At 45.6% G+C, this 27,140-nt stretch overlaps 2 protein-coding genes across 3 annotated transcripts in view; one reads left to right on the top strand and one right to left on the bottom strand.

Annotated features, from left to right (window-relative positions):
• Positions 1-3,407: 3,407 nt before the first annotated feature.
• On the bottom strand, positions 3,408-23,683 carry BTD (biotinidase). Of its 2 annotated transcripts, none has more exons than XM_036760392.1 (4): positions 23,626-23,683; positions 12,110-12,344; positions 9,605-9,754; positions 3,408-5,932 (listed from the first exon to the last, which is right to left on the bottom strand). In XM_036760392.1, exons 1-4 carry the CDS (start codon positions 23,649-23,651, stop codon positions 4,769-4,771), a joined length of 1,575 nt encoding a protein of 524 aa, XP_036616287.1. In that variant the 5' UTR covers positions 23,652-23,683; the 3' UTR covers positions 3,408-4,768. The 2 variants fall into 2 exon arrangements, with proteins under 2 accessions (XP_036616287.1, XP_036616289.1); XM_036760394.1 differs by lacking the exon at positions 23,626-23,683 and adding an exon at positions 15,205-15,353.
• Positions 23,684-23,894: 211 nt separating this feature from the next.
• HACL1 (2-hydroxyacyl-CoA lyase 1) overlaps positions 23,895-27,140 on the top strand; it is a 41,089-nt gene continuing 37,843 nt past the window's right edge. Inside the window, exons 1-2 of the mRNA XM_036759800.1 lie at positions 23,895-24,002; positions 24,243-24,347. Of these exons, the coding sequence (XP_036615695.1) occupies positions 23,916-24,002; positions 24,243-24,347 (192 nt within the window). The 5' untranslated portion in view covers positions 23,895-23,915. The remainder of the gene's footprint in view (positions 24,003-24,242; positions 24,348-27,140) is intronic.

The following is a 27,140-nucleotide window of genomic DNA, read 5'->3' on the forward strand; positions in this document are numbered from 1 at the left end:
ATAGACAAAGAATCCTGATACTTAGGGAGAGTGACTAAAAAGTTAAGTTTTTATCATTTAAATATAGACAGTAAGCATGTTGAGTTGTGTTGAGACGATCATTTTTAAGTAAGAAATAGCGAAGGGTATTTGAAGTCACAAATTTGAGTTCAAATTATGAATCTGCTATTATATGTGTTGCTGGGCAAGCCAAAATCTTTTTAGTCTTCTCGTCTGTGATATGATAGGCCTTGATTAGATATGGGATTCTTAAACTGAAGTATATGGATAAATTTCAAAGTATCCATGAACTTGAATGAGGAAAAAATAGCAAAGCCCCAGACTTCATGTTTATTTTCACCAACCCCTGAAATGTAGTATTTACTTCGGTGATTAAATTAGGCAACAAACCACTGTAGTGTTGGGTTTCACCAGCGTCCCAAAGGGTTCCATGGCAAAAAACAGTTAAGAAACCCTGTATCTGATGATCTCAGACAGCACTTTTGGATATAAATACCAGGAACTTGTGTTTTTGATTCTACCAAATCCTGCTGATTTTTCCTTTGAATGATCTCTGCAGCCATCATTCCTGTCCATTCATACTCCCATGGCCTTTATCACCTCACTCCGGATCCTCCTAAATGGTCTCCTGCCACCTTTGCCACACATTCAGCACATACTGCTGGAATCCTCTTAAAATGCTACTTTAAAAAAACATCCTTCCCATTCGCCTGCTCAAAACATTCAGTTGCCCATAAGCAGGTCTTTTTCAGTGCTTTACCCTGGCACAACAGACCTTCCCAACTGCCTCTGCCCTTGCTCATTTCACTTCTATTCCCTCCAGATCCTGAAAGGACCTTAGGTTATTATGGATGCTTACTATACAACACTGAAAAAAAAGTTCTATATTATTTTTTTGCTAGTTTAGGTTTCAGTAGTTAAAAGGGAGCTTACATTACTTGTATTTTTATGACAGCCCACCAGTATGAATGCCCTAGTCAAAAGATGCATGGTACATTCACCGGTAAGATGATGAATCGAGTAGAAAATTTAAATAGACTGTCTTTTTTAAGTGGTAAGAATACTTTGATGCTTTAAGCCTGTGGTGTGTATGTAAAACTAATTGCCTGGCCACTTATTGAGCCTAATAAATTCTTAACACAGTTAAGAAAGATATAAACACCAGCATTACATGTTTTATTCCTAGAGCTTAGAAATGACATTAAATGGTGGGAAAATGCATTTCAAAGCTGGTTTTCTAACCCTGGAAGTGAACAAAAGTGTTAATTCTCTGAATAACTGAAAATGGATTCACTGAACAAGATTTTACCCTTTCCATTATATATGGTCTAAATTAAAATTCATAGCACTTTCACTGATAAAGTAGGTGACATAAAGGTATTTCAGTTAACTATTCTCATATTTTATCTAGTAATCTCCAATGCAAACAAAGGTAATATAATGTTTTCCAAATATGACATTACTTGTCACAAAGTGTTCAGCAGAGTTTGGGATGTATGAGATTAACACAAAACATAGGTGCAGACACACAGTTATATGTTATGGCCTAAAATCCGTTTTACTGCTTTGTTTTCCAAAACCACATGGTCAAAACTCAATTCAACCCAAAATTCCTGTTAATTGATTCTCCATCGTTTTGTCATGATTCCCTTTCCCATTTACTTCCTAGATGACAAGATAATGGTTTGAGGCAAGTTACAAGAGTTTATCAGATTTTTTTTTCTGAAAATGCCAATTTATCGCTTTTGAATGCTTCTATCTTCCTTCCACTGTGTTCTACCGTCTGGCACTGCACTTTTCTGAAACTTCTACGCAGCTGTAGTCTACAATCCCTGCTTTTAACTTCTGAGCCGTTATTTCTAAATTATCAGGAAATTGGAAAGAAGTCTGTGGAACTCCCAGCTTTTCTGGGGACAGTGCTCATTTACACAAGTTCCATTCATACAGTAGGTCTTACAGTTTTAAATGGCAGCCTAAGTCCCAGTGCTGTGGGTGAAGCAGCTATTGCATTTCATTTCAGAGATGTAGAGATCACAGCAGGTTACCTCAGAGTGTCCACTCATCCCAGCAGCTACTGAGGTCCCTGGGCATTCGCTGCTGTAGAGCAGAGCTATGTTGAAGGCAATCTCCTGCTCGTCTGCTTATCCTGACCTCCATCCATCTCCACCCCCTGAAGCCAGGTGTACCGTGGATCAGGGAGGAAGTAGGAAAGAATATGATTTGTATGGATCATCTGCTCTTGATCTGGCCAGCACCTTGTCTGGGGACCCTCCTGGCATGGTGGGATGACTTCAGAGTTTCCCCAAGTCACTCATGAACCCACTTCCTCAGGAACGACCTGATCCAGTTGAGACCTGCCTTCTTTTGTGTCTTGGGGTAGAGCTGGAAGTGCCTTGATTCCTTCTGGGTCATATCCAGATCAAGGATCAAGGTCAGCTTGGGCCAACCCCCTCACCCCTGGGAGAACCTGGGAAGTGTGGAGTATATAGTCCCTTCTAGAAACAGTTAAGGCCTTTACAATGAAATAACTTTACTCCTAAGCTTATTTTGCCTCAGTAGGTATTTTTTTTTTGCAGGGGGGAAGGCAGGGCAATTGGGGTTATGTGACTTGCTCAAGGTCACACAGCTAGTGTCAAGTGTCTGAGGCCAGATTTGAACTCAGGTCCTCCTGACTCCAGGGCCAGTGCTCTACTCACTGTGCCACCTAGCTGCCCCTCCAGTAGGTATTTTACTAGTCTAGGTCAGCTAGGTGACTCAGGAGGACCTTAATTCAAATCCATCCTCAGACACTTGCTAGCTATGTGACCCTTGTTTGCCTCAGTTCTTCATCTGTAAAATGAGCTGGAGAAATGGAAACTAAGCCATTCTGTATACAAGTAAAGTAAGCCAATCAATTTCCCTCACCTAATAATCTGAAATCAGTTTAAACATTTATTAGGGATAGGGTTAAAATTGTTTTTCAAATGGCTTTGAAAAGTTTTACCATTTAATTTATTATGTATTAAATGTTATAGCAAAAGCTTCAATTTTACAACTGTGCCTAAAATTCCTGGCATCTCCAATTGGGGCAACTATCTTCAATCTCAACCTTGCTCAGCCTCTTTAAGAAAGTGAGGCTTTTGTCAAAGGCTTGTGGTTGAATCACACCAGGATAATTCTATTCAGGGAGCTGGGCAATTGTAAACCATCTGTAAAAAAAAAACGCTAAGTGATTTATTAGTGCCATCAGAAGCCCCAGAGGAAACCAAAGCCTCACAGGCAGAATTCTCACACTCACATCTGCCTATTACTGCTCCCTCCTCATCCCACTGCCTTGTTTTCCTCTCCAGACACTTGTCAACTGGACTGCAACTGGTCCCTAACCTGGGGGTGGCCAGAGCTGAACAGAGCAGGCTAGAGACAGGAGCTTGAGGAATCAAACAGAAGTTTAATTTCAAAGTGAGAAAAACAGGTTTGCAAACCAAAGTCCTCTTGGGAAGGAGGGCTTGTGGCTTGTAGTGGGGGGTAGGGTTTTTAACCCTGAAAACCACAAAAAGGCAGGATCCAGCACAGTCATTCTTAGGTCTTGAATAAACAGTTCCCACGACAGGCCCACACGTGCAGGCGTTTGGGGTCCTCTGGGAAAAGGCCCTAAGTTGATTGTCTTAAGTCTTAAGGGTCATTGAGCCTTGTGATCGTTCAGGGGGGTACATAACCACAGTAAGTGTAATAGAAACAGGAGTGCACCACCTGGTTCAGCTCACTTAGTTAAAAGTATAGGAATTGTTCAGGGTGTTAGGAGGTGTGAGTGATTGCTTTCTGCTGCAGCATATTGGCTGCTTCTGTCCCTCAGGTCCCTGGGAAATAGAGAAGCTCCAACAAATCAAAATAGTTATGACTAATATGAAAATCATAAATCCCTGGTACTAGTCAAAGCAATACATTTTGCCAGAGGGTGAGATCATCCAGAGGGTGAACGCAAAGGATTGTTGTTATGCCAAGCTCAGGGTACAGCCTGCTTGCTGGGCCTTAGCTTGAAAAACAGGGTGTCTCCTAATATCTGGACACAATGAAGTTTTAAATTTCATGATGCCAGGTCTTTCCTCATACATTCTTCTTCCTGAGAAACATTTGGATGTGAGGGAGCCTTATCATGCTGTGTTTTCTTTTTTATTCAACGTTTTACATACTCATTTCTGATACAGCTGCTGTTGCCCTGGGTGTGGCATCTCAATGCACTTCTACTTCAGTCTGTGTAGAAGATGTCTATAGGGGCTCTTTGGAAACCAAGACTGCACATTCCACAATTGTTAATTACTTTAAGCAACATTCTAAGCTTTTAAATACTTTTTAGTGTGTCAGCTAATAATGTGATTTAAAAAAAAAAAACCAAAATGCTGCTTTGTGAATGTGCATGAGAAAACAGTGCTTGTTTTGGTTTTAAATAGTAGCTTTTAAAGGACATTAAAAATTGACTACAAGTTACTTGAGACTGTATCTGGAATTTATGTTTAAAAGAAATGGAACCAAAGAGATCTACCCAGGATACTACTTCTTTCCACGGTGCCAAATGACATCCTGGTAGAACAGAAAGGAGACTCTTGCATCCCTGTGGCTTATATTGTTAGATGCTGCAGCAGCCGAGGACTCAGCTGGTACCCATCTGTCCCCTTGAGCTCAGAACAATGACGATGATTTTTGTTTTCCATTTTGAACACCAGCCACGTATTTACCGATGAATATGACCTAGAGGATAAACCTAGCACCCATCCAACGGACGATGGTTCTACTAATCCCTCTCATACCAGCGTCCATACAAAGCAGCTGTCACTAAACCCGAAGACAACTGATTCTTCCTCATGAAGTAATGGTTGCCTTCCCAGCCCAGTTGGCCTGGGGATTCCAGCGTCATTCCAGAAGTCAGTAGTATAGGAAACACAAAGGAGGTACTAAAATTTCCCCAGAGGTGAAAGTTGAAAGTATCAGCAGCGTTTGATATCTCCTGTCCACAGGTCTCAACATGGAGGCCACCGCATTTCACCAGGGCACACACTTGAACATAGTAACGGCCATTTACCGTATGAAGACCATCAAAGACCCCAAGAGCATATAAATCACCGGATAAAACGTGTCTCTGATAATCCAAATAACAACAGAGGGAATTGGCACAGACCCGGAGGCTGCCCTGATTTTCCCAAACGGGAACGAAAGTGAAATTGTCATACATCATCTCAGAGTGAAATGAAGGTGGCATCTTTTGGCTCCATTTAGGGGACTCACTACAGTGAACATCCGCATCGTTCTCACAGTTAGGATCTTCTGATGAGAATTTTCTGTGAGACTCATAAATTCTACTTGTGCCATTCCACAGGAGGTCTACATCCTCCGGTGGGTTTTTGGGTATCTGGGCTATGATCAGTTTGCCTTCAAGGCTTTCCATATCATGATACCAAAAAGACTTCCGAGGAGTATGTATGCCACTGCCTGTCATGCCCAAGGATGGGTGGTGGATATTTGCTGCCAGAACGTTGACATTGAAAGCAACCGCAAAAGCTTGTTGAATTTCAATACTTGCCAGGAGGGGGAGCTGGTTCATCCATGCGGCCGGAAACACGATATGTTTCACTCCATAGTCTCTCACAAGGCTCACAGCAGGTTCAAAGAACAATATATCAAAGCAAGTGAAAACGCCAAATTTGCCAGCAAAAGGCGTATCAAAGGTGCTGTGATCAACTTGAGACGGAGTATCAAAAGCATATTCAAAATAGAGGTTTTGCTTGCGATAGCTGGTGACAAAGGTGCCGCTGTCGCTGAACACGACGTCAGTATTAAACTGGTATCGTCCATCAGGTGGGCATCGTGGGTCACTGCTGTTACAAGGCTGTTTGGTTCCCAGGTTAGCCACCAGGAACATGTGGCCCTTGATGGCCATACAACTCAAGCGCTGGAGGACCTAGAAAACCAAATGGGCAAATGAGAAATAAATATGGCGAATACTGGCATAGATTACTTGTCACTGGCCGCCCATATATCCAGAAACTCATCGATGACGATAATTATAATTGTAGCATTTCCGTAGCACTTTTACGTTGGCAAAGTCCTCTATAAATAATAACCCTTACCACACCCCTGGGCAGTAGGTGCTTTTACTGTTCCCATTTTTCAAATATGGAAACCGAGGTAGACAGATGTTAAGTGACTTGTCCAGGGGCAAAAAGCTAGCAAGTGTCTGAGGCTGCCTTTGAACCCCAGACTTCCCATCCCCAGGCCCAGCATTCTATCCACTATACACGCCATCTAGATGCCTCTCCAGGAAAGAAATAACTTTTTTATCTCTGCGGAGATTTAAGTCAATAAAGCAGGTCATTCTTGAGTGCCTACTATGTGTGAAGGGCTATGGCAGGTGACAGAGGAAACACAAAGATGGATAACATGCTATTCCTGCCTTCAAAGTGTTTGAATCTAACAGGAGAGAAGAGGAATATAAGATGCATATAAATAAATATAAAAATACCTAGGGGCAATGGATAGATAGAGCACTGGAGCTGGAGTCAGGAAGATCTGAGTTCAAATCTGGCCTCAGACACTTACTAGCTATTTGACCCTGGGCAAGTCACTTCACCCCATTTGCCTCAGTTTCCTCATCTGTAAAATGGAGACACTGGAGAAAGAAATGGCAAATCATTCCAGTGTCTTTGCCAGGAAAAGCCCATGGACAAAGTCTGTAGGATCACATGGAGTCGGATACACCCCAACAACTGCGCAAGAGTCTATACATTTTTAAGAGATGTATAAAATACTCTGAAAGTCCAAAGACAGATGGGCTAGAACCATTTTTCACTGAGAGATCATGATATGTTCTACTAGGAAGATGCCATTTCCTTTTTCCATCTTCCCTGGATGAGTAAAATTTCAAGTGGCAGGTGTAGGGGTGGGGGCATTGCATTCCTGACATACAGAATTACACAGAGAATAGGAGACGGGAAAGGAGAGGATGTTTTGAAGGATAAGCAAGTAAAGCATTGGACACACGAAGGGACTCACATAAGCCAAAACTTGAAAGGTCGGAACGGACTATAGGGTGTTTGAACACCAAGTTAGGGATCAAGCAGTACGAAGCGTTGGGGAGTTTTTAGCAGGAAAATGACAGGATGGAACCCACATGTGGCTAAAACTAAGCTGCCATCAGTGAGCAGGAGAGAGATTCTGTTAGAGGGGAGGAGATTGGTTAAAGAAGCACCACAGCATAGCGAGAGGAAAGCCAGCCTTGGAGCCTCGAAGACCCTGGTTCCAATCCCATCTCTGACACACGCCGGCTATGTGACTACCAAAGAAATCATTTTACCTCACGGTGCAATTCTCCAAGGCTATAAGTTACAGAGAAGGTGCCCGTGCGATTTGGTACAGGGCGTTACCTCATTTGGGAGTTTCCTACATTAGGGAAATCACACGTCCAGCCCTACCCCCATGACGGCAGTTTAAAGGACAGGTAATGAGAGCTTGTTGACTGAATGACTCAAGGGTGTTATCTGTAGGAAAGCAGAAAAAGGAGAAAGATGGGGATGGAGGTAATAGAAATTCCAGACTTAAATCAAAGACTTGATAACTAGCTGAATTTAAATGAAAAAAGATGGCCAGGGGCAATATCTTACAAAGTGAGGAGAAACTTTTGTCCCCTCAAAATTCTTACAATTTATTTCTATGAAATAAATTTTAATTGGTCTGAAATTCACACGTCATGATACCGTATATTTTTACACCTCGGTGTGCTCCTCCGCCACCAGAGAAGTGCATAAGCCATCCTTCTGCACATCTGCATGGAGCAGCTGGAGCCAAAGCCACCTTATCTAGGGCTTCCTCTCTGGTTACGAGTTTTCTGAACTTTGCTGGGCTCGCCGCGGATAAGAATCACTTTTCCACACTCCACTCCAAGTGTTCTGAGCTTGGAAGCAGCAGCCACAGCTTGTTCTCTGCTGTCTTCGGAGGAGATTTAATAATAATGGTCCATAGTGTATGAAGGCTAAAACAGCTGCCAAATAAATAGAATTCTCCTTTTCTGCCACCTTATCCTCAGTTAACAAGCATGTAGTAGGAAGCGCTTACAAGGTGCTGGACCCTGAGCTAAGCGCTGGGGGTACGAAGAAAGGCAGAAACCAGTGCCTGCTCTCAAGGAGCTCGGTCTAATGGGGTAGACAAACATGTAAAGAAACAGGTCCATACAGAATGGAAGACTCAAGTTGAGGAGGCTGGGAACGGCCTGCAGAAGAAGGCACTGGAAGGAGTAAGGGGGCACAAAGAGGTGGAGGGAAGGAGGCCGAGCAGTCTAAGCAGAGGGGACATCAGGAGATGGACCCTCGAGCAGACCACTATTGATCGAGTGTATAGTGCAGAGAGGAGAGTGGAAGAAGACTGGAAAGGGCATGAGGGGCCAGACTGCCTTACTTCAGGGCCAAAGAATTTCCTATTTATTCCAGAAGGTAATAGGGAGTCACTGGGACTTATTGAGCAGAAGGGTCATGTGGTCAGACCCACACCTGGAGCAAAATCACTTTGACAGCTCCAGGGAGAATGGATTGGAAGGAGGAGAGACTCCAGGCAGAGGGACCAATGAGAACTTGGTCTTTCTGGCTTTATGTCAGCACAGTGCCTGACACACAGTAGGGGCTTAATAGATGCTCTATCTACCTTTCTTTCTTTTTCTTTCTATATTTGTCTCTCTGTCTGTCCAGTGATTTGGGACAAGGGCCTCAGCATCTCTGAGATTCAGTTTCTTCATCTGTAAATTGGGGGTGATGCTATGTGAACCGACCTCCCCAGGTTGCTGTGAGGATGAGAGGATGTCCATCAGACACTCCGCAGACCACAGAAGTGATTAATGTCAATGGCAGCTGGGCTGGGGCAAGAACTTTGTCTCAGGCTGTCCCGTCCTTGCCCTTTCCCTGTCCCTACCCGCCCTGTATGCCACTGCCATTTGTCAGGAACGTTGTACAAGATCTCGGATTCCTTTTTCAGCTCAGGATTGGACTATGTGACTTAGGGATTCCCTTTCAACTTTGCTTCCAAACCAAACAAACAGAAAAGCCACTGCTGGAATACTACTCCTTCCCCCCACCCCCACCCCCAGGGAATCACTTGGTTTAGTGCACCTACCATGTGAGGTTGATAGAGTACAGTTACTGACTGTGGGATGGTAAACTCTTTGATGGCAGAGGCTTTATCTTAGCTCAGTAATGTATCTCCTACAACACCTAGCCCCGTGCCATATACTCTATAAATATTTGTTGAATGAATGAACTGAATTATCACTTATCAATAATTCTCCCAATTAATTAAGGAGGATTTATTACATGTCTAGTACTGTGTCAGGAACAATGGAGGATTTCCAGTAACGTGTTTTGTATCTTAAGGAATGAGGAAAATATCAATAAATGGAAATTTAAAAAAAAAGATTTCCTGGATTTTGACTTATTTCATGATATAGATGAGCAATCCTCAGAATGCCCCCAACACTCTTTATGGGGTTTCCAGAATTCTCTTAGGGCCTAAGATCACTCTCTTCTTGTTTCTTATCCCACAGTTGGACTATTCGCTTTGCTTTCAGAAGAGGCAAAGCTGTAGCACCCACCTCCGTATCACTGAACCTATGTGGCTCCAGGCATGGGTTCCACTTCCCAGACTGGAGAGATGGAACAAAGTCCAGAAATGGGTAAATGGAATCTCTGGTGAAGTTGAATCCATGAATCCCATCTTCTGGAAAGACAATAATCTGCACCCCCTGCCAATGAGAATGCCAAAATACAATCCGTGGTTAGAGAAAAGGCCCAGATGACACTTTTAATTGTCATATGAGGAACAAAGCATTTACATGACGGTGTACACAAGCAAGTAACACTTATGAATGGCACCTCCCTAGCTGGGGATTGCAGAGTTCTCATAGGAACACAGACCACACAAGTCCTTGGTTAGGAAGTCCTGGGACTCACGGTGGTGCCTCTGCTGAAAGGGATCTGGAGGAACGGTGGCAACCTTCAAACATCAGTGTCTCCTTCTGATGTTTACTTTGTGGAACATTTTATACCATTTTATATCATTTTTCATTTCAACCAGACCCAGAGCCTGAATTAATGGGTAATTGGAAGAAGATCCAGGACTTGGGCTTCTTTGTTCCCTAAAGTTTGCTCAGGAAATACCCTTACCTCTGTCAACATGGCCAGATCAGACTGACCAAAGGATATTCTTACCCCTGTTAGCCATTAAGGGATGAGACCCCAATCCTGAGAAGACCACCTCACTTAACATTCTACAGGTACATACTTTAACTGACCTTTGTCAACACTCTTGTCTTTACAAACCTATTCCATTAAGGAAAATCCTCTTCTTGTATCATGGTTAAACATACATGGGGGCCATAAAAGCGAGGTAACACAGGCTTGCTGGGTCTGCTAAAATCATGTATGTAAGTTTTCTCATTCTTTTGTTCAGACAGCCAGAGCTTATGCTCTGACTGCTTGTATGTACAAGTAAGTTAGCTTAGCTATGCTTTAAGGGAAAATAATAAACAACATGGATTTTTCTATCACTTAGTTGGTCTGCCTCCTTCAACCAAACTTTCAGGTTTAACAACTTAAATGAATCCACATTTCAGTTCTTGTGGAATCAAGGCAGAGAAGGGGGCAAAGTCAAGAATAATCTGAAATAGCAGTAAGTAAAAAGGCATTTCAGTTTGAAGTGGATTGTTATTTTTTATGGCAAAATTACCCACCAAATTATGTTTTGCCCACGTTAATATTAAAATGAGCTTGCATTTTCTGAGCACAGAGTGAAAAATTGAATAGGGAACCAAGTCAATAAGTTAAGAAGCATCTATTAAGCACCTACTAAGTACTGATCTCTTGGAAAACAAATACAGACAAAAAATGCTCTCAGGGAGCTCAGGATCCTGTTGGAAAGCCAGGATTGAACATTAACCAGGTGTAACAAAGGGGATGAAGAGGAGCCAAGCTATGGAAGCCAGCACTGAAGATGTTCCCTCCCATGAATCATTGTAATCCCTTTGTTTTTTGGCCTCTGGGTAAAGATATAAATAGTAGGCCCAAAGTAGTGAATAACAAAGGCTAACATTTTACCCGAAGCTTCAAGGTTTATCAAAGTGCTTTTCATGCTCTCAGCTGCTTTTCACAGGAACCCTTTGGAGGTAAGTATGGTTATTGTCATTCTGCAGATGAGAAAGCTTCAGTGACTCTCTGGTGATCATACAAACACCAAGGAAATGAGGTTCAAACCCAGGTTCTGAACCCTTTCCACTAAGCCACTATCCCTCCACGAACATCCTTTTAGATTTTTTTAATTTAGCCAGACTGCTGTATAGTCCTGGGGTTATTACTTAGGCTGCTTCTGGAGTACTGGAGAAAGTCTCCTCAGTAATCCTGAGGCTGTCCTTGGAAGAAAAACTACCCCTGGGCCTGCCACTGTCTATGCCTTTTCAACTCCTGGCTATCAGATGCAGTTAACTTCACCTTGAGGCTCTTAATCAACTGCTAGGTTTGGGAAATTCATAACCAGATTTAAATCCTTTAATTTTTCTTTAATTATGTTTCCTTGCAAGACTTATCCTTGTAGTAACATTTGACAAACAAAACAAAACAAAACAATTCCTTTTCTGTGCCCCAAGTGAGGAGATTTCTTCTGTTATCCACCCTCCTTGGAAATTAGCCATGAGCAAAGTTGGCCCAGATTGTCCCTTTTGTGAATCTGAGCTCTGGGTTTCCTCAAATAGTTTGTTCCGTGAACTGTAATTTGGCTAATTTGACTTCAAAGGTTGGTTTGGTTCATCTGTTGAAGAGGCAGTGTGGCCTAGTTGATGGAGATGGAGTCAGGAGACATTGGTTTGAATCTCAATTCAGATACTTAATCACCAAGGGATCCCAGCCTCAATTCCCTGGGCTACATATGGAAGATGCGAATGCTTGCTTACAAAGGATTGTGTTATCCAACCTCCAACCAGATCAAGGTCGGTTTGTATCGATCCCGGGGTCCTCTGGGCACTCCTGTAGTGACCCTGCCACAAAAGCAGCCACGTTTTTGTGTGCTCAATGGCCGGCAGGCTACAACTGGACAAATGTTTTCTCACCTCCTTTGCTGCAGCCACTATCTGCTCTTCATACAGATCTAGGTTCTGGTTCATCAGTCTCAGTGCTGACTCTCGATCCGTAAGGGCTGTAGAGTCGGGACTCAGTACTGACCGATGTTCATAGATGGCAGCAACATAATGTCCTTCAGGATGGCCTTCCAAGGAGATAACTTGATGGCACAAGAGGAGAAGGCCAAGTTTATAGCTGGCTCCAAGCATAATGTGGGCAATAAATCTGGACCATAACAGACAAGGGGAAAACTGTTGAATGAAGAATCGTGCCAGGAATTTAACATTTGCAGCTGTGATTTATTAATCCTGACAATTAAATCCAGACACCCAACTAAACTAGGACTGAAAGAGTTTGTTTCATGTCCCTAATAAAAGGGCATGTGTTTCTCCTTAAACACGCCCCAATCTAAGTTTCACATGGCACACCACACTCATTCCTGGCCATTTCCAAAAGAGGCCCAATGTTGGCAGGAGTTTTCTTACTCAATTTTCAATCAAACCCCACTGGCATTATTCACTTCTCTCACTCCATATTCAACTTTTAATTAATAACATTGATTATAATTGACATGATTCGGTTTCTATAATGGCTAATCCATCTGCACTGGCCAAAATCTATAAAATGCCAGTTATAAAAACCACAACCATAAATAGAAATGAATTACAGATTTTTCTCTGCATTTCTCTTAGTAAGTTAATGAATTTAAAAGCAAAATCTTTTTTAATACAATACTGAAAAAAAATGCTTGACCAGCTCAGATGAGAGTTGTTGCTGTCATTTATAAGCAGCACCCCTCCAAAAAAAAAGTTGCCCATGAAAACAATGCCTTTCCACCCTGCCTTTAGGAATTACCAAATTTAACTTCTCTATATTTTACCCCAAGAAGCAAGTGGCATTATGGATAATGGGCTGGTTTTAGCATCAGGAATCAATTAATCAACAAGCATTTATCGACTGCCCACTATGGGCCAGGCATAGTGCTGGGTTCTGGGGACAAAAAGACAAATCTGAGAGTACTGGACCTCAAGGAAGCTTGTATTGTCTCAGGCAAGACCACCGGTACCTGTGGGGAGAAGGGGAAGAAGGTGCGTGTAAAAGGCGGGAGGAGCAGCAGAGGCATCAGAAATGTCTCCTATAGAAGGTGAAGCTTGAGCAGGGATTGAAGGTCTGTCTGATAAGGCTACAGAGAGAGGAGAGTGACAGGGAATACGCCGGAAAGGCAGATGGCTATGATAGGTGGGGGCACAAAAGGCCAAAGGGAGCCAAACAGAGAACCTGATGTTTGATCTAGAAGTAGGGAGCCACAGGAGTTTACTGATAAAGAAGTGACATGTTTAGATGTACACTTTAGGCTATCATGTGTTAGCTGTGTGAAGGGGACAAGACTGAAGGCTGGGGGTGGCCAATAAAGAGATTATCTCATTGGGGGAGGGGAGGGAATAAGCACTACAGGGGACCTACTATGTGCTGGCTGTTTTTTATAAATATTATCTCATTTGATCCTCATAATAACCCAGTGAGGTCAGAGGTCAGTGGTCAGCTCCATTCAGCAGCATGGGAATATAAACCAAGGCAGCGGCTGGAATAATCCCGGGTTGGGTCTTTGGCAACATTTCAAAGGTGAAAGAAGGTAATCGGAGGAGAGGACAATGGCGATTGACCGATTAATTAAAGAGTGGAGACTGGGAAAGGGGGAGAGTGAGGCCAAAGCAGGGGTAAGGGTCTCTGAGAGGCCTGAGCAGTGGGGAATACAGTGAAGCAGAGGCTTTGGAAGAAGGAAGGAACACAGGCAGCTGTGGAACTCTAGGCTGACCACCTAAGTCAGGGCTCAGTGCCCAGGGCAGTTCTGCAGGACCATTACTAAAGGAAGTTTCCACGTCTGAAGTTCCTGACCCATACGGAATCACTGGTCCAGTCACACAGACTTTTGTCGCCATTCACATATGCCTAAACATCCCCACAAGTTCTCAGTCTTGGTCACTCCTTTGCTTGTAGCCTGGCTGGATAAGAAGCCCTTCAAAGCGTTTTAGATTGAACAGTCCTGTGATCTAGTGGATGGCAATTCAGCCTCAGAGATGGGAAAGCCTAGATTCAAGGTCAGGCAAGTCATGGAACCTCTCAAGGTTCTAGACTACTCTCTAAGATGATCGGTTTCAGAGAAGGTACCACCTTATTTTGGTAGAGGGAATTACTTTGCCTCATACTTAGTTTATTTTCATTATAAAACCAAACTCCACTGGGACAAATTTCTTCTTTTTTTTCTTAGCAAAGCTCTCAGAAAATAAACAAGTCTAATGATTTATAATAATAGAAGCTGTAGCAAGTACACATGTTCAGAATTCAACATTTCTCAGAAGGGGATCCTTCTCTCCTCATCTCAATTCATCACTCATCTCTCTGTGGCATTTCTGGCCACCTAATAAATATACCATCCACAATGTTAATTCCCAAGACTGGTTGGCATCCTACTTAGGGATGTCGGGAGCAACACTGAGGGGATGAACAAGGAGTCTTTCAGGGACCAATCACGAGTTCTAGGAGGAAACAAAGTAGAATTGATAAACTTTCTTTCATCTGAATTAATAAGCTAGAGGACAAACCCTGAATGTTAAAGGGCATCTTTTACACATTTTTTTCTATCACAATAATTCTACCTCCGTGACTAATTATAATAGGGAGCATCTTTTAAGAAATATTTATAATACTCAATGACGCAAGGGAAAGGATCTTATTTTTAGGGCTGAGAAAACAGAGGTTTTGGGCAAAAGCAGTTAAATGGCATCCCAGAAGGCCCAGGTGAAGCCAGCAATCCCTCCAGGCTCTCAGAATGGGTTTTGCAATACAGTAGGAGATTATACACAATACATTTGTATATTGTTTGTTTGGATCTTAAGGGTCACTTGCAATTTGGCAAAAGAAGGAGCCAGCTGAACTAACTAGCAAGTGTAATGGGCCAGGCTGACTCAGGCCTCAATAGTCTAGGCATCCCAAGGTCATTTAATAGTTAGCAAAAGGAGGTCCACTCCTTTGGCAGAGGAAGGATATTCAACAAGTCTTGGGGAGATGCAGGGAGGAATCTTACCTTACCACCACATGGAAGTCTGGTCAGCCTGCAAGGGTGTGGAGACTCACGGGGCAGCAGGATAAGTCTGAAGGACCTAGACTCCACCTAAGTGGGTCTTTTATGGCCTTAGGCAACCAGGAAGTCCATGGAGGCTCTCCTGGAACCTTGACCCTTGTGCTGATCAAGTCTCAAAAGGCAGCTTTGTCACTTTTCAGGAAAAAAAGCTAGTCTAATTCCAGTAGTAAAGGGAGGAAAGAAGAAATTTTTTAGATAAGGAACCTATCACACTAAGAAACCCCTTTTGTTTCACAACCTTTTCATTTTTGGCTGAGTACATATCATGGCTTTTTTTTTTTATCAAAAAGGTTCTGGAGAGTGGCTGTTAATCATTTACATACATTGGAATGGCTCCCCTCTACAAAGAAAAGAACTGGAAAAGTTTAGAGAGGGCTACCAAATCCAACATCAATTTATCACTTACTCTGGCATGTCTTATATCACCACAGTTGGAAGTTGGTAAGTCCATAGAGGGTGGACCCTTTCGTTTGCCTCTGAATCCCCAACCCCAACAGTGCCTTGCACACAGCAGATGTGTCTTAAATGTCTGGAACTGAACTGAATTAAGGACTATTGAGCGTTTGTGCTGGAAGGGATACAACCATAATGAAGTAAGAGAAAACAAATACAGGTGCATGTGTGGGCAGCAGAAAAATGAGTTTGGGATAAGGTCGACTTTCTCCCTGTGTAGACAGGTCGTCCTTTGGGACAATGCGATGTGTTAATAGGTTATAAAGGACATCAAAAATGGCAGGTGCTGTGGGCAAAGGTCGAGATTTAAAGCTGCCAGCTTGGAGGAGTCAAAGGTGCTACTGGAGCTGGGTGCCAGGTCCCATCAGAGTGACAATCAACAGATCAGAGGAATCTGGGAGTCCCAGGAGTGAGATGTCAAGCTGTCACCAGTGAGAGATAGGGGTGGCTCCTACCACCCCTACCTGGGAGGCTAGTGAATCATCCTTACTGGGAAGGTGTTAGCTACCAAAAGGTGTCGAGAAGCAGCTTGATAAGGAGTGCATTTCCAAAAGTGGAGGTTGTTTTCTTGGAGATCACACCTTTAAGCCAGAGGAGACTAATTTATACATTTCTGCCTCCTAATGAGAAGCGCTCGCTTGGCACTAATCACTATAATAAGGCTACTTTTTCTCTATGTGGAATCTGAATCCATGTCCAGAGAGGAAAAATGGATTTTTTTTCTTGGCAAATAATTAGCCATCTTCCTCCTCATCCATGCCATCATTCTTTACAGTAAGGGCCTTATGCAAGAAAATGTAAAGACAGACATGCACATTTTGGACATTTACAAATAGCCTAAATAGTCTTCTTTTTCTGATCTTATTTTAAGTGAAGGATCTTGTCAACCTGAACCTGCTGCCATCTCTCCTTTATTCCCAAGAATAAGAAGGGAGGATGTAAAATACAGCAGAGGAAATGTCATTCCGAGTAGATCAAGTCTTAGGGGATTTGTAATGTTACCAAGAACTTGGCTTATATTTTTTATTTATAATTTTTATATTTATTTATATTTTTTAAAATTAAAAAATATTTTTATATCCACGTAATACCATTGAGACTAATGAATTTTGTTTCTTTTGCTAGGAAAACATGGAAGAAGATAATATATAGCTTTGCCTGTGTATATTAACCAAAATTTAGAAGGAAACAAAAGGAAAATTGATTTTATTTTTTTAAAAATATACAATTATTTGTTGATTGTTTTCTAGCACTTTAGAATGTCAAACAGAATGCCAGTTGTAACAGGCTATAGGATTCATCGGAGCTGCTCCTGAAGAAGATGCTTCTCAATAGTTCTAGAAGGTTTTCACCTCCCAGTTTGATAGCTTCCATGAAAGCATATCTATCAGCAAGATCCCTGATAGCTCAGTTCCATTGAGGGTACACATTCTGAATGGCAAATGGTGACACCAAAACCGAAGAACTCAGAAAGCGTAAATGAATAAACTGCTAAAATCATGTTGCCACATTAATAATGTATATGTATCTGCATACATATATACATACACACATTATGTAAATTCATAAGCTTTGTACTCATTTAAAACAAATTCGACTGTCAAAAAAAATCCAATTATCAGTCTCAAAACAGGGAATGATAAATAATGCGAGGTTTTACCTTTTCTTGCTTTGATAACAGCCATATTGCCAGCTCAACATTAGCTAGAAAAGCTGATACCTGAGTTCACTCTAATTGGGTTAAGGAACTTAGCACTAAAGCTGAAGTAAAATGATTGATGCTGAGGGCCAGGATTAAATACAAAATGTTCTGTTTGGCAAAGCCCTTCACATCCTGGCCCCCTCCCTACCTTTCCAGTCTTCTTACACCTCACACCCCAACAGACCTGTCCTTGGATCCAGTGGCACTGCCCTCCTGGCTGTTTCAGGTACAAGACACTCCACCTCTTGGCTCCGGGCACTTTCTCTGCCCACCTTCCAAGCCTGGAATGCTCCTCCTCCTCCTCCTACCTACAGACCTCCTGGCTTCCTTCAAGTCCCTTCCCAAGTCCCTTCTTCTACAGGAAGTCTTTCCTAACCCCTCCTATTGGTCTTGCATTTATCTTGTTTGCACATACTTGTTTGCTTCTTGTCTCCTCCATTAGACTGTGAGTTCCTTGAGAAAAGGGACTGTCTTCTGCCTCTTTTGGCATCCCCAGTGCTTAGCGCAAGGCCTGGCACACAGTAGGCACTTAATAAATGTTTACTGACTGAATGACTAACCAATTATTCACATGTAACTAAGGCCAAAAAGACTTCCATATGAAACACCTAGGCAACCTTTCCTTCCTTGCTATATCCCGAAAGACTACCAGAGTTCTTTATTTCATGTGTTTTGAACCTATTACGCTGAGGACAACCATCCTCCAGTCTTGGATCTTCATTTGGTCACTGCTACTTGGAAAACTCCAGCCAAGCTCAAGCTCTTTATTGCCACCTTATGGAGAAGTTTAGTATTGCCAACTTAGATCTCCGGATCTTTTCAGTAAGATACAGATTAACACAGGGATGCTTAAACAATTATCAAGGCAGGGTTTTTTCTCCCCCTCCTCCTTTGCATTCCCATCACCCTAATTATTTCCTGAAAATCCGGGGAGCATTTTCCAAAATGGGCTAACCTAAGTAACAACCTCTGTCTTTCTTACTCTCCCCTACGCATCCACCTGTTTGATTTACATCCTATATCCTGAAGTTGTGAATTTGATCCTTGTGAAACAGGAGGAGAAGGCTTGAGATGCTTATACTTGTCAATGGAAACCAGTGGACAGCCTGGGAAGTCCAGAGGGTCACCGGATACCGAATGTGCCACACCCAGGACACAAAGAAAGATGAAAAAGAAATTAGTCTTTGCCCCAAAGAGCTCATAGACTGCTGGGAGAGAAGCCTAAGTAAATGGTGACAGTTGGGGGTGCTAAGGTCCAACATTTGATGCCCCCTACCTTAGAGAGAGGGTGCTCACAGGGATCCATCAAGATTCCTCAGCTTCTCTAAGGCTCACAGTGAATCCATAAATATTTATATAAATCAATAAATATTTAATCTGTGCTAATTATATGCCAGGTACTAGTGACAAAAAGTACAGTGAATGAAACAATCCCTACTGGCAAGAAGAGCATCTGTAAGTGTAGAGATCATTAATGTAAAGAGAACAAATACAAAATAGACAAATACAAGGTGGTTTGGGAGGGAGGGTGAAATGTTGTTTGGGGAATCCGGAAAGGCTTCATTTAGAAGAGACGCTTGAGCTGAGACTTGAAGGGAGGGATTCTGTCAGAAGGGGGTGAGGAAAGAAAGCTTTCCTGGCATATGGGACAGGGAGACAGGAAGGTATACTGGGAATCAAAATGGGCTCTCAGCACTTATTCGACCAAGTGCCCTTGAAGAGTTTTGGCCTTTGTTTCCTTGATTAAATTAGGAGTCCTTGACGACCTCCTTGCCTCAAGGGAAAGCCTAGTTTACATGGGTTTGAGTGACACGTTTGTGACATCAGAGGCTCTTAGACCACGTGAGTTCAAGTCGAATTTTTGTGATGATTTTAGGTCACGTGGGTGAGTCGAATGTGTGACTCACCTTTGACCCTGAACAAGAAATATAAAACCAGGGGTTGGCTTTCTTTTTTCGGAGCTCTGACTCACAGCAGGAGTATTGTGTGACTCTAGGCCAGTCCTTGTCGAGCTTTCAGCTGAACCCAGATGTTGGTAACTATGAATTGTATTTGGTCTGTCTGTTGATGTTTGTAATTTGTTTGTATTTTCTCTGAAGTTCAGGGTGCTGGTTTTTTCCCCTGAACTAAATGAATGATATTTGTATGTTGGATTAAAGTAAGATTGTTAACATCTTAACGTTGCTTTCCTTAGTAATGCAGATCAAAAGAACCTGGGCTTGCAGCGTTCTGTGGGCTGGTTGTTGTTGGTTTTCCACCCCCACAGCAGCTGCTAGCCCGACTGTTAACAACAGAAGGAATATGACATTTTCCACAAAAAGAAGGATGTTTTGAAGAATGGGTGAGTTTGTGGGGAAAGATGAGTTTGAAACGTCTAGAACATTTAGTTTGAAATGTCCAACAGGCAATTGGCAACGTGGAACTGAGCTCAGGGAAGAGACTGGAGCTGGAAATAGAGAGCCGGGAATCACTGGCAGAGAAAGGAGAGCTGATAAGGTCGGAAGGGAAAGGGGCAGAGACAGAGCCTTGGGGCACAGCCACGACTAGGAGGTGTGATGGTCAGCCTGCCAACTGGAGCAAAGGATCCAGCAAAGAAGCTTGAGAAAGACCAGTTGGACGAGTCTGAGGTGAGCTGGGGGAGAGCAGTCACAAAATCCCAAAGAGAGCAGGCCAGTCCGGAAGGTGGTCAATAGCACTGAATATGGCAGGAGGGTCAAGTACGGTGAGGACTGGGACAAACTCATCGGATCTGAGGATCAGGAAATCATTGATCACTTGATGATCAGAAGCCATACTGCAGAGGGTTAAGAAGTGAGCTGAGTAGAAGCAGCAGGTGTAGACAGCTTTTTCTAGGAGTTTGGCTAAAAAAGAGAGGAGAGGTATAGAATGAGAGCTGGAGGGGACAGGAGGCTCTAATGAAGAGTGGTTTGTTTTTTTTCTCAGACATGGTTAAAGGCAAAAAGAAAGAAACCAACAGTTAGGGAACAACTACTTTCCCCTCTACCCTTTGTGCCATCCCTTTGAGTCTTGGTGCCGGGGTTGTCTGCATCACCCAAGCAGATCCCAAGACTTAGGTCTGTATCCCCCAAAGACTTTAATCAGAATGAAAGCAATCGCTCATGGTATTCTATGACCTATGCAAGTACACAAAAAGGCAGGTGGAGACTGAGAAGCCACAATCCCGATTGCTTGGAAGGTAAAGTGTGTTAAGGGGACTAATATGGAATGAGAACACAAAGGTCCACTGAGGCTTGGTTGCAAAATGTCCCACTGAGAAGTCTCTGTTTTATCCTAAAAGCAATAGGGAGTCACAGAGTGTCGTTGAGCTGGGCAGAGCTGGTCGGACTTATGCAGAAGGAAGATTATTTTGGCAGCTGTGTGAAGGACAAATTAGAGAGAGAAAAGCCTGGATACGAGGAGATCCGTGCAGCAGCTGGAGAAGGAGCAGCGATAGGAGTCACAGCAGCAGCAGCAGCAGGAGCTAACATGTATAAAACACTTACTGTGCGCCAGGCACTCTGACAAGCGCTCCACAAGGGCCGTCTCATTGGATCAGCTGGCTGGACTGGAGGTTAGCGCACTAATCCAAGGCAGTGGAGATAAAGGCCTGACTGAACTCAAGTGGAAGCCAGCGGCTGCCCCCCCCACCCAGGGTTCTCACTCAGTCCGGCTCGCTGCCCCCCCCCCCCCCCCCCCCCGCCCCGTTCTCACTCAGTGCGGCTCGCTGCCCTCCCTGGGGTTCTCACTCAGTCCGGCTCGCTGACCCCCCCGGTTCTCACTCAGTGCGGCTCGCTGCCCCCTGGGGTTCTCACTCAATGCGGCTCGCTGCCCCACCCCCCCGTTCTCACTCAGGGCGGCTCGCTGCCCTCCCTGGGGTTCTCACTCAGTCCGGCTCGCTGACCCCCGGGGTTCTCTCTCAGTGTGGCTCGCTGCCCCCCCCGGGGTTCTCAATCAGTGCGGCTCGCTGCCCCCCCCGGTTCTCACTCAGTGCGGCTCGCTGCCCCCCGGGGTTCTCACTCAGTCCGGCTCGCTGCCCCCCCCCTGGGTTTCTCACTCAGTGCGGCTCGCTGCCCCTCCCCCGTTCTCACTCAGTGCGGCTCGCTGCCCTCCCTGGGGTTCTCACTCAGTCCGGCTCGCTGCCCCCTGGGGTTCTCAGTGCGGCTCGCTGCCCCCCCCCCCTGGGTTTCTCACTCAGTGCGGCTCGCTGCCCCTCCCCCGTTCTCACTCAGTGCGGCTCGCTGCCCTCCCTGGGGTTCTCACTCAGTCCGGCTCGCTGCCCCCTGGGGTTCTCAGTGCGGCTCGCTGCCCCCCCCCTGGGTTTCTCACTCAGGGTGGCTCGCTGCCCCCCGTCTCTATTTGAGGCTGGAGCCCGTGTCCTACACGACACAAATTTCACACCAAAAGTTCATGCTGCCCTCGGGCCGGGATGTTCTTCAGACCTTGAAAGATCTTTCCCCACTAAGCATCACGGAGGTCCGCTGCGACCCTCTAAGGTTCTTAACCCGCTTTGGGTCGCTCTCAACGTTGGAATTAAGAGTGGGGTCAATTATCCTCCTGGACTAGCAGAGAACGGACTTGCCCGAGGTCGAGGTCTGTGCCCTGGCACCCCGATGCCGCGGCCCCTCGAGTCACCCTCGGTCTGCTGCAGCTGTGCTCTCCGAAGGGCAGGGAGGTGTAGACGCTCTCTAAAGAGGTGGAAGGATTTCGTTACTAATGTTTTTTGAACAGCTGAGCACTCCCAGGGCGTCGGTCACCACCAGAAGGGCAGGTCAGGGGGTGCACCCCGGGAGGCCGAGGCTGGAGACCTCGGGAGCTGCGGCGGGAGCTCGGCGTCCATACGAGGGTCACCTAAGGAGGAGCAAACCGACCCTGGTGGGAACTGGAGTGGGCCAAAGGTCTCGTGTCAATCCGAGAGGGAGGAGGCCCTAGTGGACCACTGACCTAAACGGAGTGATCAAATCTTTTTAAAATAAGGGCCGCTAGGTGGCACCATAGTGCACAGAGCCCTGGAGGTGGGAAGACTCATCTTCAGGAGTTCAAACCCAGCCTTAGACAAGTACAGGCGGTGTGACCCTGGACGAGTCACTTAACCTCTGTCTGCCTTAATCCACTAGGGCAGGAAATGGCCAACCGATCCAGTACCTCTGCCAAGAAAACCCCAAATGGGGTCACAAAGAGTCAGGCGCGACTGAAAAGCAACAACAGAAAGGGTGCGAATGAGGGCACCGACCTCCAGATCAAATGAGACCAAGTTACGGCAAGTGCTTTGCAAACTTAAGCGCTGCATAAATGCTAGGTGCTGTTGTTGTTACTATAAATAACGGAGTGAAAAAGTTTCTTCCCAAATTAGGTACACAGTAAGCACTATATAAATGCCAGCTGTCATCATCATTATTGTTATCTAGGTGAACTACAGTGACTTCATAAATTAGCATGGTATACGGTAAGTGCTACATAAATGCTAGTTATTACTATTATTATTGTAAGTGTCTTCACAAATTAGCATGGCACCTGGTACACAGTAAGCGCTACTTAAGTGTTTGTAGTTATCGCTATAACTGAGGGAAACGGTTTTTTCATTTATCACAGTGCCCGGTACACAGTAAGCGTTATATAAATGCACGCTGTCATTACGTTATTTACAGATATCCGTAAGGTTTGCTAAGCGCTTCGCATGCGATGCTTACAACAACCCTGGGGGCAGGCGCTATTATTAGCAGCTTCTTGCAAAAGAGGAAACTGCGCTCAGCGGGGTTCGGGACTTCGCCAGAGCCACCCGAACCCTAAAGCGACTGGCGCAGATTTCTCACTCAGGTCCCGCTCCTATTGACCACGCCCCCTAGCGGCAGAGGCGCGCCGAGCTCCTGGCGAACCTTGGGCCGCTCGCCAAAGGAGGAGGGCCAGCCTGGAGGGAGGAGGTGGGCGGGTACCGCAAGGAGGGCTCCCATTGGCTAAGTTACGCAACGGACAAGCAAGCAGGGCGGGCCTTCGAGGTAGGGCCAGGCCGGGAGGAGGGGAGAGGGGCGGAGCCAACCGGGCCCTCGAGAATCCCACCGTTTGGAAGGCCGACAGGTTCCTCTCCCTGACCTCGGGCGTGCGCGCGCCCTCCTTGCACGGCACCTGCCGGAGCGAGGCCGCGGCTGACTCCGGGGGCTGACGCGCGGGAAGGAGCGCGTGCCAAAAACTACCCTCCCCCTCCCCCTGCCTACCTGTGCAGCACCGATAAGTCAGCCATGTCGCCTCACCCTCTGCTCCGCCCCCTCTCCCGCCCACACGTACTTCGGCCCTCTAGGAGAGCTGAGTTCTGATTGGAGAAAGGGTCTGTTGCCATCCATTGAGGGATGCCGGTGGCTCCACCCCTTCCCCGAGTGGTTGGTTGGTCTTTGTGTCGATCACAAAGAAGCGCGTTGGCCATTGGTGGAGAAGGGTCGGAGGCGAAGGGAGGAGGATTTAAAGGCGCGGGATTCCCTTCTCAGCAAGATCGGTAGCCTGAGGGAAGATGGCTTCAAACCGGGCGTCGGGGGACGGTGAGGACGTGGAAACGGTGTCCGGCGCTCAGGTCATTGCCCGGGCGCTGAAGGAACAGGTAAGAATCAGCCACATGCGAGGGCCGCGGCCGCCGCGGGGGGGGGCGTCACCCGGGTCTTCGAGAAGGGCCGCGGCCGCGGGGGGGGGGGGGCCCGCGGGGGTCATGGGGGGGCTCCAGATTTAGAGCCGGAGGGGCCTCCTTTTACCGATGGGGAAACTGAGGCCCAGGGCGTCCAGGTGGTAGGGGTCCAGCTCCCTGGCCAGGCCCCCCTGAGCGCCCCGCTCTCTTTTCCCCCAGAATGTGGAATACATGTTTGGCATCGTGGGCATCCCCGTGATCGAGATCGCCGTGGCCGCGCAGGCCGTGGGCATCAAGTACATCGGCATGAGGAACGAGCAGGCGGTGAGTGGGGGCTGGAGGGCGGCGAGCGGGGGTGGGGGGGAGTCAGGGTCCCCCTTCCCTCTGAGGGTCACTCGGGGTCGTGGGGGGCGGCCCCCCTTCCCTCTGAGGGTCACTCGGGGTCATGGGGGGCGGTCCCAAGCCTCCGCTTCTGAGCAAATCCAAACCTGGGTAAGCGGTGGAATCCCCAGGCGGCGGAGCTGGCCGCCCGTCCAACCCGCTCATTCATTCTTCACAAATGAGGAAACTGAGGCCAGAGGAGGTTCCGTTTTTAGGGAGGAGCAATGAGGAGGGGAGACGGCACTCAGACCCGGGTCTTCTCCCAGGTCCTCAGACCCTCGATCCAGCCCTTGTGCATGTTCTTCTAGAAGGCGGGTGATGGAGGAGGGGGCGGGGAGGGCCCTTGGCTGTTTGGGTCGCAGGCCCAGCAGCAGCCTGGCCGAGCCCGGGGGTCCCAGCTACAAAGAGCCCTTCAGATACGTAGGACTGCGAAGGACGTTCTTTAAGAACAACTTATCCGACCCCCCCGCCCCGTGGAGAGCGCCTTTGGTTAGAGAGTAACAGCCTCAGCAGCAGCAGCAGCGCCCCGGGCTTCAGGCAGCGCCTCAAACCTTGCCCAGCGTTCCACGCAACACTCACGTTTGAGCCTCGCAGCAGCTCCGTGGGGGAGGAATAATGGTTCTGATCGCTGTTTTACAGACGAGGGGACCGCGGCTCAGGAAGATTCAGTGACGTGCCCATGGTCACGCAGCTCCTAAATATGGGAAGCAGGTCTTCCTGACTCCAGGGCAGCTAAGGAGGCAGAGTGGGCTGTATTTTGTATTTGAGAGCTAGCAGAACTAGATAGATAGATAGATAGATAGATAGATAGATAAATGGATAGATATATAGATGAACGGATGGATAGATAGATAAATGCTCCTACCTAGCATGTGCTGATGACCTTCGAGTGGGACAGTTATATCCAGAAGGAACTGGGCATACATAGATTAAGAGCTATTGTTATAAAAGAGTGAAGCCTTTGCAGCTATCATGCAACCAACAAGCGTTTAATAAAGCACTCTCACTTGTGTCCTCCTAGTAGCCATCAGATGGCTGGGAATTTCACTGAAGCTAGGTTTCCTTTGCAGGATGGTTTAGTGGAAAGAATCCTAGATTTGTAGTCAGAAGATTTGGGTTCAAATCCAAGCTCTGCCCCTTCCTACCTTTTAGCCTCTCTGGACTTCAGTTTCCTCCCTGTAAAATGAGGTTGTTGTACTTGACGATTTTTTAGGTCCCTTCTGGTTCTAAATATGTGATCCTGTGAATAAGTCAGAAAGCTGTGAGGGACACTCATTTTTTGAGTAAATAAAGTGTCTTTATATGAATATAAAGCTAGTTCATGTTCAATTTTTTGCCTTCCTCCCACCAGAAACTTACTATTATGTGTGATGTTCCAACAATAATAATAATTTACATTAATTACATTTGTTTATAGGAGAGGAAATGTAGTATAGTAAATAGGGAGATGGCCTTGGAGTCAGTCAGTCAGACTTGGTTCCAGATCATCTGGTACATGCCTGCTGTGTGGCGCAGGGCCAGTTCTCCTCTCAATACTTCAGGCCGATGTCTCACAGGAAGGTGCCAGTCTTCTTGGTAAAGGACAGTCTTCTCTGGTAGCTCCCTCCCCCAAGAAATCACAGATCTGCTAAAAGATATTACATACCAAATATTTTCTTCAGAAAGTACAAATCTGAGCAGGATGTGGTACGAGTCTTATTCTCCCTGTATGACAGATGAGGGAACTGTGCCTCTGAAAGTAGAATTGATTTTCCTACAATAAAACTTCTCGTGTCAGTCCTGGAACTCAGATCTAGGCCTCCTAACCCTAAAGCCAGCACAGTTTCCATGATACCATAATTGTGCTCTGTTTTCACTGGTTTTATCTTTCCCTCATTGTCCCATTTCAGTGTATAATAAGAGCTGATATTTGTATAGATTTTTAAGATTTGCAAAGTACTTTATGTCTCTTGTCTCATTTGATCCTCACAACAACCCTGTGAAAAGTTAAGTACTGTGGTTTATTGTGACTGAATAAATGTAAAAGCATTGATTAAGTCCTTACTGAATGCTAGGGACTATGCTCAGGACTAGGGATACAGATACAAAAAATGAGACAGTCCCTACCCTCAAGTAGCATATGTTCTAATGAGGATTTTGTTGTTGAGTCATTTTAATTGTGTCCAAGTCTGTGTGACCCCATTTGGGGTTTTCTTGGCAAAGATACTGGAGTGCTTTGCCATTTCCTTCTCATTTTACAGCGGGGAAACTGAAGCAAACAGGGTTAAGTGATTTGCCCAGGGTCACACAGCTACTAAGTATCTGAGGATGGATTTGAACTCATGAAGAGGAGTCTTCCTGACTCTAGGCCTGACACTCTCCCCACTGAGCCACTGAGCTGTCCTCATTCCTGTGGGGAAGAAAACACATAAAGAGCCAGAGTTGGAAGTAGGGCCCAGGGTAGGCCAGGTGAGTGGTCTCCTCTGGAACCCCTGGTCCAGTGGGGAAGCAGGAGATCCAGAGTGCAAGCAGCCTGGTGTGGAAGTGGCCACAAAGTAGGGATCCCTGTTATTGTCTGTATGACAAAAAACAAATCATTTAACCTCTAGTTATTCAAATAGTTAGGATAGAGAGTTGAGACAGCGGAGTGTTGGGGTGCCCGTAGCCACACAGCCATTATGAAGTCTCTTCTGACCCCAGATCTCATGCTCTTTCCACCAAAGCATGCTACTTCTCAGTGTGTGTGGGTGTGTTTGG

This window comes from Trichosurus vulpecula, chromosome 5 (assembly GCF_011100635.1).
Source record: "Trichosurus vulpecula isolate mTriVul1 chromosome 5, mTriVul1.pri, whole genome shotgun sequence".
Classification (NCBI taxonomy): domain Eukaryota; kingdom Metazoa; phylum Chordata; class Mammalia; order Diprotodontia; family Phalangeridae; genus Trichosurus; species Trichosurus vulpecula.

What these genes read in the sequence shown, in the direction of transcription:
- BTD (XM_036760392.1), bottom strand. Translation starts at nt 23,651, where the DNA reads ATGGCTGACTTATCGGTGCTGCACAG. An exon ending in GACTTATCGGTGCTGCACAG is followed by an intron (nt 12,345 to 23,625) that starts GTAGGCAGGGGG and finishes GTTATGGTCCAG; the next exon opens with ATTTATTGCCCACATTATGC. An exon ending in ATAGGTTCAGTGATACGGAG is followed by an intron (nt 5,933 to 9,604) that starts GTGGGTGCTACA and finishes TTGGTTTTCTAG; the next exon opens with GTCCTCCAGCGCTTGAGTTG.